This window comes from Cydia splendana, chromosome 18, assembly GCF_910591565.1.
Source record: "Cydia splendana chromosome 18, ilCydSple1.2, whole genome shotgun sequence".
Classification (NCBI taxonomy): Eukaryota; Metazoa; Arthropoda; class Insecta; order Lepidoptera; family Tortricidae; genus Cydia; species Cydia splendana.
The window spans coordinates 18,973,998-18,984,964 of NC_085977.1; the positions used below are offsets into that span (position 1 = coordinate 18,973,998).

Genomic DNA, 10,967 nt, shown 5'->3' on the forward strand with positions numbered 1-10,967 from the left:
CGTCATCTGCGTAGGCTTGAATATGGCATCCGGGGGGCATGGCAGTCACTAAAAGTTCGTCTATTATCAGGTTCCATAGAATTGGTCCAACGACTGATCCTTGGATACAACCTCTAGTCATTCGTTTTTCTGAGAACAGATCGGCGAAGCCAACCCGCACGACTCGGTCAGTTACGTAGCTGTTTAAGATGCAGTAGATGTTCTTGGGGCAGTTATTATGTTTCAGTCTGTGGAAGATTGCCGGCCACCAGGCATTGTCGAAAGCCGCTTTTATATCCAGTGATACTGCAAGGGTATGTTCGGCTGAGCTTTTGGCATTTCTTACAATGCCGAGGGCGTCTCGGATAGCAGCTGTGGTACTGGTTTGTAGTCGGAATCCATATTGTTTGTGAACAATCTTGCCATTACAGTACATGTGATATGTGAGTCGGTTCACTATAAGCTTCTCTAGAAGCTTCCCAAAGACATTAACCAGTCCAATGGGCCGGTAAGAAGATGCTTTGCTGTAGTCCGCCTTGTCTGGTTTAGGAATTATCTTCGTTATGGTGACTTTCCATGAGTCCGGAAAGTATTCTAGCTGAAGGCATCTGTTCATGATAGATGTGATTGTTTCTGGGAACATTTTGGTTATCTGTAGGCATATGTCAGCAGTGAGATGGTCATTTCCTGGAGCCCTTTTATGACTGATTGTTTGTAGGGTCTCTAGTATTTCTGTCGATGTGAAGGGGGGCTCGTCGATCTGATCAGGAGGGATGGCCATTTGCTCTCTGATAAGAGCTTGCTGTGTTGTGTCACTGCTTGCATCGTCATCAGGGTAGAAAATTCTTAATAGGGTATCAGCAGTGTCCTGGCTGTCTACAGTGTGCCTGCCGTCAGGGAGAAGGAGAGTTGCAGGTGGTTGTGGAGCAGGTCGTGAACGTACAATGCGGTTTGTTACAGCCCACACGTCCTCCTTTCCCTGTCTTTCACAGAAGTTCTTGAAGGCGTTGGTTGAGGCGGAGCAGCAGGCACCAGAGTATTTCTTGCGAAGCTCATCCCGTTCCTTCAAAATTTCCTCTATAGGTAGTTTCCTCCGGACAGCCTTGCTTAGTCTGCGGTGGTTTCTGACGACCGCGGCTTTTTGGGACTCGAGGTCATCGTTCCACCAAGGCGGACGTTGGGGAAAAGGTTTCGAACGCGGCAGAATGTCGTCGCACATTTCTGTAATGTCTAATGTGAGAAAAAATATAACAGAGTCTAGTTGGTCCTCATCGCAGGTTTGGATATAATCTTCAGAGGGAAGTTTGTCAACCAAGGCTTCCCTAATGTCGTCGGTCAGCTCTTCCCATTTTATACTGGACGTGTCGTAGCGATAGGTTGATATCTTTGTTTTGTGTCGAAACTGTGCAGACTTGTGTGTATCAGTAGATATTTTAAAAGTGATTGCGTGGTGATCTGATGATGGGCAGATAGTAGGGTCAACCTTCCATTCTATTACCTTCGTGGAGAGGCGTTTGTGGTGCGTTCTATCTTCATATAGAGTGAGATCGACAATAGAACTGCGTAATTTACCATTAGTGACTGTTTCGAAAGTGGGAGTGGTGCCGGTGTTACATACTGTCAAATCATTGGTGATTATGATGTCCGCTATTTGGTTGCCTCTTCTATTGTTGACAGCGCTTCCCCATAGGCTGTGCCAGCCGTTGAAATCGCCGGCAATTATATGTGTGGATCCTGCAGTAAGGCTTAGAAAGGTTTCTAATTTAGATATAGTATTTTGGGGGTCTTGTCTTGGTTCAATGTACACGCATGTGAGATACGTTTTCTTTCCCGATTTATCTGTCAGTTGTATGACACACATGTTTGAACTGGAGTATTTTGTTTGTCCCAAGGCAGAGATGCCAGAGTCCTTGACACAAATGGCAGTTCTTACAGGATGGTCAGGAGACGGGAACTGAAATGTTGTGTATCCAGGTGGGGATTTCATTATATTGGTTTTGGCCTGTAGGTATGGTTCGGTAATGAAGGCAAATGCTATTTTATTTTCTTTGTTGGTGAGGGCAACAGCCGTCTCTTGATAGGCGTTACGTCCGTGTCCCTGATTTATTTGTAAACAACTGTATATGTGTGGTTTGTGTGGAGCGGTTTGGTTGTTATTGTTATTAGACATATTCAATCTTTTGTCTTAAGTTGATCATCGCTGCCTTAATCAACGGGCAGGTGGGGTTGATTGCTGTGTGGTTATCATTATGATTGGTTGAGTACTTGTGGTTGTGTCCAATACAGTTGTAGCATTGTGGGGTCCGATTTTTATTCAGACAGGTTTTGTAATTATGGGTGCAGTCAGCACAGTACGAGCAGGGCTTGACTGTGGATCTACAGTGCACTTTAGTATGTCCAAATTGGAGGCAGCTGAGGCACTGTTTGAATGGTGAGTGTTCGCTTACATGTACTCGTTGATGCTCTATGTTGATTCTGCCGAGATGCATCATCGCGCGCCAAGTCCCCGGCGAGCATCTAAGTACGACATTGAGTAGCTTGGGATTTTTATTATTCTTTGTATACACAAGTTGAATCGCATCATGACCCGTTGCAGCGTCTCTCACGGTAGGGTTTTGTGTGATGATGATATCCACGAGCTCTTGTGGGGGGGTATCTTTGTGAATCCCTTTCAGTATTATCATGGGTGATAAACGTCGGGCAGGTTCCGCCTTGATGTTCAAGGTGTTATTGATTCGCCTGATCGTCTCGTCCAACTGTTTTTCATTGTGAAACTCTATGCGAAGTTTGTTGTTAGAAATCGGTCTGATTTTCTGAGGGGCGTAGTTTGTATTCTTGAAGGAAATCTCGTTCCTGAACATGGAAAGCGCTTCCAATCCGGTTTGAGCGTTGGCAACCGTGACCACCATGGCCGGGTTGTTTCGAGGGACATCCAAAGTTGGCTTTTTGGCTGTTTCACTATACGAGGGGCTTGTTAGGCGCTCGTCGGGTTCTCCCGGAGCAGGGCCGCAAAGGTCAAAGCCGCGATCGGCGTTAAGCTGTCGGTCTGCGCCGCCCGTCACGGAGGCAACAAGGGTTCCAATATAGGTTTGTTCTTGCCTTATCCTTGTTAGTTCTTCTTGTATGCAGGCAATAGCACTGTCGACTTTATGAGAACTACTGTTTTCAGGATTTAAAAGCCGGGTGGTGGTTCTAGTTGAGGAAGGGGGCTCGACAAGGCGTTCTGCGCTCATTATTTCGCACTCCTGACTGTACCTGTTCACGCTTTCCTGCATTTCCTTAACACATTCGATGATTTCAGCCTTATCACCCTTGGTGACACTTCTGTTCTGTTTGAAAATGCTGTATATTCTTTCAGCTTTTTGTCTAATTATTGTCCTAAGCCTGCCACTAGAACTCCGAGTGCTAGGGCTGGCAACGGATTCGCCGCTCATGAGAAGCCCGTCCGTTTCGGAGGGCTCAGTAGTACTTGCCGGTCTTGGCGCCGGCGTTTGCAACTGCGGCTGTGACAGCTGCTGCGGCTCTTGTGTCGCAGTCGCCGAGCTCATATCTTTTGGTGGGGACGCCATTGCTTCCTGGCTCAGCCGAAGCGGCTCCATGTCTCCAGAGCTATCCATATGAGACAGGATAGTCTCAACGTTGACTGTTGCAGTGTCGCTTTTATTGTTTCGTCCTTTGCGAGGTGATGGAGGAGGTGTGTGAACCATTTTGTTGTGATTTCCCGCCAGTAATTACGATTACAAATTATTTTCTAATAAATCACAAATTTGTTGAAATTAAATGGCGGATTAAAATATAAATGATACAGTAACTAGTTTTTACCAACAATCAAAGATTAAGCAAAAAATTTTGAGAATTGTAAATAGGAAAAAAGTCGAGTTTCAACTGACGTAATATAGAAATCGGGTGAATTAGGAGACTTATTTTACTTAATATTACTTTACTCAAAAACGATTCAACCAAAAAATCTATAAATTGGCACACTTGTTGTCCATTAGATGACAAATCTAACGGTGTCTAAAACTTATATGACGTCACTTATTTTTACGAACAAATGGGGACCAAAGTTCAAAGTTTACAAAAAATCACTAATTATGTCTGGGTTATGCTAAATACAGGTTAGGAATTATAACAAAAATATAGAAATGGGTGGCTTATACAGTATTATATACAAACAATTAGTGATAAGTTTGACTTTGAGAGTAAAAAGTTCAGTTTACTGTCTAAAAATTAAAATCTTATTTGTGCTAAAACTAAATGGTTTACATATATCAAAATTTATTAAGAAACTAGTTTTTAACAACGATAAACAAGAATGGAACTAAAAATTTTAGAAAAAGTACATAGGAAAAAAGTCGAGTTTCAACTGACGTAATTATAGAAATCGGGCGAATTAGGGGACTTATTTTACTTAATATTACTTTACTCAAAAACTATTGAACTGAAAAATCTATAAGTTGGTTAGGTTAGGTTAGGTTAGGTTAGGTTAGGTTAGGTTAGGTTAGGTTAGGTTAGGTTAGGTTAGGTTAGGTTAGGTTAGGTTAGGTTAGGTTAGGTTAGGTTAGGTTAGGTTAGGTTAGGTTAGGTTAGGTTAGGTTAGGTTAGGTTAGGTTAGGTTAGGTTAGGTTAGGTTAGGTTAGGTTAGGTTAGGTTAGGTTAGGTTAGGTTAGGTTAGGTTAGGTTAGGTTAGGTTAGGTTAGGTTAGGTTAGGTTAGGTTAGGTTAGGTTAGGTTAGGTTAGGTTAGGTTAGGTTAGGTTAGGTTAGGTTAGGTTAGGTTAGGTTAGGTTAGGTTAGGTTAGGTTAGGTTAGGTTAGGTTAGGTTAGGTTAGGTTAGGTTAGGTTAGGTTAGGTTAGGTTAGGTTAGGTTAGGTTAGGTTAGGTTAGGTTAGGTTAGGTTAGGTTAGGTTAGGTTAGGTTAGGTTAGGTTAGGTTAGGTTAGGTTAGGTTAGGTTAGGTTAGGTTAGGTTAGGTTAGGTTAGGTTAGGTTAGGTTAGGTTAGGTTAGGTTAGGTTAGGTTAGGTTAGGTTAGGTTAGGTTAGGTTAGGTTAGGTTAGGTTAGGTTAGGTTAGGTTAGGTTAGGTTAGGTTAGGTTAGGTTAGGTTAGGTTAGGTTAGGTTAGGTTAGGTTAGGTTAGGTTAGGTTAGGTTAGGTTAGGTTAGGTTAGGTTAGGTTAGGTTAGGTTAGGTTAGGTTAGGTTAGGTTAGGTTAGGTTAGGTTAGGTTAGGTTAGGTTAGGTTAGGTTAGGTTAGGTTAGGTTAGGTTAGGTTAGGTTAGGTTAGGTTAGGTTAGGTTAGGTTAGGTTAGGTTAGGTTAGGTTAGGTTAGGTTAGGTTAGGTTAGGTTAGGTTAGGTTAGGTTAGGTTAGGTTAGGTTAGGTTAGGTTAGGTTAGGTTAGGTTAGGTTAGGTTAGGTTAGGTTAGGTTAGGTTAGGTTAGGTTAGGTTAGGTTAGGTTAGGTTAGGTTAGGTTAGGTTAGGTTAGGTTAGGTTAGGTTAGGTTAGGTTAGGTTAGGTTAGGTTAGGTTAGGTTAGGTTAGGTTAGGTTAGGTTAGGTTAGGTTAGGTTAGGTTAGGTTAGGTTAGGTTAGGTTAGGTTAGGTTAGGTTAGGTTAGGTTAGGTTAGGTTAGGTTAGGTTAGGTTAGGTTAGGTTAGGTTAGGTTAGGTTAGGTTAGGTTAGGTTAGGTTAGGTTAGGTTAGGTTAGGTTAGGTTAGGTTAGGTTAGGTTAGGTTAGGTTAGGTTAGGTTAGGTTAGGTTAGGTTAGGTTAGGTTAGGTTAGGTTAGGTTAGGTTAGGTTAGGTTAGGTTAGGTTAGGTTAGGTTAGGTTAGGTTAGGTTAGGTTAGGTTAGGTTAGGTTAGGTTAGGTTAGGTTAGGTTAGGTTAGGTTAGGTTAGGTTAGGTTAGGTTAGGTTAGGTTAGGTTAGGTTAGGTTAGGTTAGGTTAGGTTAGGTTAGGTTAGGTTAGGTTAGGTTAGGTTAGGTTAGGTTAGGTTAGGTTAGGTTAGGTTAGGTTAGGTTAGGTTAGGTTAGGTTAGGTTAGGTTAGGTTAGGTTAGGTTAGGTTAGGTTAGGTTAGGTTAGGTTAGGTTAGGTTAGGTTAGGTTAGGTTAGGTTAGGTTAGGTTAGGTTAGGTTAGGTTAGGTTAGGTTAGGTTAGGTTAGGTTAGGTTAGGTTAGGTTAGGTTAGGTTAGGTTAGGTTAGGTTAGGTTAGGTTAGGTTAGGTTAGGTTAGGTTAGGTTAGGTTAGGTTAGGTTAGGTTAGGTTAGGTTAGGTTAGGTTAGGTTAGGTTAGGTTAGGTTAGGTTAGGTTAGGTTAGGTTAGGTTAGGTTAGGTTAGGTTAGGTTAGGTTAGGTTAGGTTAGGTTAGGTTAGGTTAGGTTAGGTTAGGTTAGGTTAGGTTAGGTTAGGTTAGGTTAGGTTAGGTTAGGTTAGGTTAGGTTAGGTTAGGTTAGGTTAGGTTAGGTTAGGTTAGGTTAGGTTAGGTTAGGTTAGGTTAGGTTAGGTTAGGTTAGGTTAGGTTAGGTTAGGTTAGGTTAGGTTAGGTTAGGTTAGGTTAGGTTAGGTTAGGTTAGGTTAGGTTAGGTTAGGTTAGGTTAGGTTAGGTTAGGTTAGGTTAGGTTAGGTTAGGTTAGGTTAGGTTAGGTTAGGTTAGGTTAGGTTAGGTTAGGTTAGGTTAGGTTAGGTTAGGTTAGGTTAGGTTAGGTTAGGTTAGGTTAGGTTAGGTTAGGTTAGGTTAGGTTAGGTTAGGTTAGGTTAGGTTAGGTTAGGTTAGGTTAGGTTAGGTTAGGTTAGGTTAGGTTAGGTTAGGTTAGGTTAGGTTAGGTTAGGTTAGGTTAGGTTAGGTTAGGTTAGGTTAGGTTAGGTTAGGTTAGGTTAGGTTAGGTTAGGTTAGGTTAGGTTAGGTTAGGTTAGGTTAGGTTAGGTTAGGTTAGGTTAGGTTAGGTTAGGTTAGGTTAGGTTAGGTTAGGTTAGGTTAGGTTAGGTTAGGTTAGGTTAGGTTAGGTTAGGTTAGGTTAGGTTAGGTTAGGTTAGGTTAGGTTAGGTTAGGTTAGGTTAGGTTAGGTTAGGTTAGGTTAGGTTAGGTTAGGTTAGGTTAGGTTAGGTTAGGTTAGGTTAGGTTAGGTTAGGTTAGGTTAGGTTAGGTTAGGTTAGGTTAGGTTAGGTTAGGTTAGGTTAGGTTAGGTTAGGTTAGGTTAGGTTAGGTTAGGTTAGGTTAGGTTAGGTTAGGTTAGGTTAGGTTAGGTTAGGTTAGGTTAGGTTAGGTTAGGTTAGGTTAGGTTAGGTTAGGTTAGGTTAGGTTAGGTTAGGTTAGGTTAGGTTAGGTTAGGTTAGGTTAGGTTAGGTTAGGTTAGGTTAGGTTAGGTTAGGTTAGGTTAGGTTAGGTTAGGTTAGGTTAGGTTAGGTTAGGTTAGGTTAGGTTAGGTTAGGTTAGGTTAGGTTGATTGTGAAAATAATCCCCTGGCGGGTCTCCAAAAGGAGGAATCCCGTCCGCTCACTTCGGTGACCGGCTGCCCTCCGTATGCAGGGGTGGGCAACAATCGCCTCGTAGGCCGGCAGGTTGCCGGTCTCCGTGAACACAACCTTGGCGTAACGAATATGGACATTGATGCTACGTGGAATAAGGATTTAGTTGATCTGGAGGTGAAGGACTGTGACCTGATGTCGCACTCCAACACCAACGACCTAGACTCGAATACGGAAGAGTGCTCAGAGCTGGGCACTCTAAGACTGAGGGGTGGAGGATCGCCAGAGAGGGACTGTAAGGGTCGGTTCGTTGGCAAGGGCAGACCGGGCCCTAAGACCTCCAAAGAATCCAAGGAGACCACGGTGGTGTCGGCAAGGACAGTGTCTCCCTCAAAGAGCGAGGTACCGGAAGCCTTAACTAGAGAAGAATCACAGAGTCGACCGGGGAGTCGGAGATCGCTTCCGGACTTAAGGGTGAATCTCTCTCGCTGCGATGAGTCCCAAACTCCAGCTCCGTCTAGTAGCACAAAGAGGAAAGAGGCGGAAGCTCACGTGGGCGATAAAGGTGTGGACATTGAATCCGATACAGGGAGCATGCTCAGTATCCGCTCGGAGCCAGCTCCCGATAACAAGCATGGTGATGGTGCCGAGTCTGACTCGGACATGAGCTGTTATTCACTAAGTGACACCGAAAGGAGGAGGAGGTTCTGGCGGAAGCGCGGTCGCGGCGGCTTGGGGTCAGACTCAGACGAGACCACTGAAAAGCGGTCTCAGTCGGCTTCAAAGCGAGGTCGCGGTCGGCCCCCAACCACGGGACAGTACGTTGGTCTCACCAAAGCCAAAGAAGAGTACAACCGCGCCAAAAGAGAAGAGATGAGATTGAGGGCAGAAGAAGAAGTGGCTGGCATACAGCTGCCATTTTTAATTCGCAGTCAGACAAGCGGCCCAAGGCTGGCTGGCTCCGTCTCGCCCTGTGCGCAGGATGTCCTCTCTGCGGCTGCGCTCTCCCAGCGCGTGCAGACAAGCCTGGACGCAATAACATTGGTTGCCAAAAATTCCGGCAATCTAAAAGGCACGTTTGTAAAGGCACTGAAGGACGCGGCAGTGTCTATTAAAGAAACATTCGAGTGCCTTTTAGAGCGCACTACTTCAGAGGAGACGAGGCATCTGCAGGCCCAAAATGATAGCCTGCGCGCACAACTGACTGAATTAAAAGCTGAGATGACACAGCTGAGAGCAGATTTCCGGGACCAATTTAAGAGGCCGTCCCCAGCCCCACCTCTGCCCACAGAACATCTGCAGCCATCCGGCAGCTCCCGCAAGGATACTGCAGGGTTCCCCAACACGGAAGAAATGATGCGCTCCATGACGGCGCAGATGGGGCTAATGCTAGACGCGAGGTTAGGAGCTTTGGAGCTGGAGGGTAGGCTACTGCCGGCCCAACCAATGCGGCCCCCGTTGGCTGCTGACCGGAGGCACCAGGCTCCTCACAGCCAGGAGTCCGAACCCGCTCCCAAACCCAATCCAAAGGTACGGCGAGGTCCTCCAAATCTCACAGAGGAGCCCCAGAAAGGGAAGAAGAGGAACAAGAAGAAGACGACCCTTGCAGCAGTCGAAGCCGCCGCGGTTCGCGGTGCCGCCAAACCTGCTCCTAGGGCTTTGCCTTCAGCCCCTATAGCCACGGATAAAGCGTGGAACATAGCGGCTAAAGGAGGCAAGAAAAAGAAGGCGGGAAGGGGACCGCAGCAGAAGGGAAAGCTCGCAGCAATTGGAGCAGCTACGTCACCACGGTCACAAAAGCAAGAGGCCAGCAAACTGCGCCCACCCCGCTCTACTGCTGTGGTCTTGTCCTTGCAGCCTGAGGCCGAAGAGAAGGGCATCACTTATAAAAGTGTTATTGCAGCGGCCAAAACACAGGTTGACTTGTCTGAACTGGACATTCAATCTGTTCGGTTCAAAGTTGCAGCTACCGGCGCGCGACTACTGGAGGTACCGGGGGCCGCCAGCGGTCCAAAAGCAGATAAATTGGCTGAGAAACTTAGCCAGCTGTTCAGTCCTGAGGAAGTCAGAGTGTCTCGGCCTACAAAATGTGTCGAATTGCGCGTATCTGGCCTAGATGACTCGGTGACATCAGAGGACATCGCTGCGGCGATTGTGCAAGCCGGTGACTGTGCGATCCAGGAGGTCAAAGTGGGCGACATAAAATCGGATCCCTGGAGCCTAGGTTCGGTATGGGTTCGCTGTCCTATCGCTGCAGCTAAAAAGGTGGCTGGAAAGGGAAGACTACTGGTTGGATGGGTGTCGGCGCATGTCAAGCTGCTGGAAGCGCGTGCCCAAAGATGTTACCGGTGCTTGGAGCCGGGACACGTGAGGGCAAAATGTCCTTCTGACATAGATAGGTCCCAACTGTGCTACCGTTGCGGCCAGGCGGGACACAAGGCGAAAGAATGCTCGGCGGCGCCGCATTGCAATGTCTGTGCAACGTTGGGCAAAGAGGCGGGTCATAGGGTAGGGAGCAAGAGCTGTTCTGCTCCACCCAAGAGAACGAAGACAAAGGCTGGCGATGGCTCCCGGGTCTCCTCGCAGCCTGTCCACCCATCCACTACTACTGTGGACGAGACTCAGGGGGTTTCAGAAATGGACGCCAGTTAAATATGGCCATCCAAGTTCTGCAGGCGAATCTTAATCACTGCGCCAGGGCTCAGGACCTTCTGTTCCAGAGTATGGCGCAGTGGTTAATAAATATAGCAGTGATAGCGGAGCCATACACTGTTCCTGCCAGAGCAGAATGGGTCGGGGACCTAGACAGTACTGTGGCCCTGGTGTCGCGGAGCGCAACTAGCTCCCCACCTTTTCAAGGCGTCGTAAGGGGTCACGGTTTTGTGGCGGCAACATATGAGAAGATTGCTGTTGTTGGTGCCTACTTCTCGCCCAACGATAGTCTAGCGAATTTTGAGCAGTTCCTCGTGGAAGTGGGTGCCATAGTCAGACAGCTGCACCCGACACCTGTTCTATTTGCCGGAGATTTAAATGCAAAGTCCAGGGAGTGGGGTTCTCGGGTAACAGATCCTTTTGGGCAGTGCCTGGAGGAATGGGCTGTTGCGTACGGACTGGCTGTGATAAATCGGGGGACCGTGAACACATGTGTGCGGCAACAGGGGGGCTCAATTGTCGACGTTACGTTTGCGAGCGCTCCTCTGGCACGGCGTGTTAACGACTGGAAATGTTTGGAGGATGTAGAGACCCTTTCGGACCATCGCTACATTAGGTTCAATATTTCCACACCCACGACCGTGTCGATAAGCCCTAGAAGTCTTCCAAGGGGGAACAACCCTCGATGGGCGCTAAAACGACTGGACCGTGAAGTGCTGGAGGAGGCGGCCCTCGTTAAGGCCTGGCTGCCGGCACCCGAAGGTTCTTTGGACGTCGAAGTTGAAGCCTCATGGCTAAGGGATGCCATGACTGACACCTGTGATGCTGCCATGCCACGAGCGGGGCCCTTTCTTCCAAAACGCCAAGTGTATTGGTGGT

General features: G+C 46.5%; 1 protein-coding gene across 1 annotated transcript; it reads left to right on the forward strand.

Moving 5' to 3' along the window:
• Positions 1-7,568: 7,568 nt before the first annotated feature.
• On the forward strand, positions 7,569-10,088 carry LOC134799721 (uncharacterized). Its single transcript, XM_063772156.1, has one exon. The coding sequence runs from the start codon at positions 7,569-7,571 to the stop codon at positions 10,086-10,088; it is 2,520 nt and encodes an 839-aa protein (XP_063628226.1).
• The last annotated feature ends 879 nt before the right edge of the window (positions 10,089-10,967 follow it).

Bases quoted from the DNA above. Each gene is read 5' to 3' on its own strand.
- LOC134799721 (XM_063772156.1), top strand. From the start codon at position 7,569: ATGGACATTGATGCTACGTGGAATAAGGATTTAGTTGATCTGGAGGTG.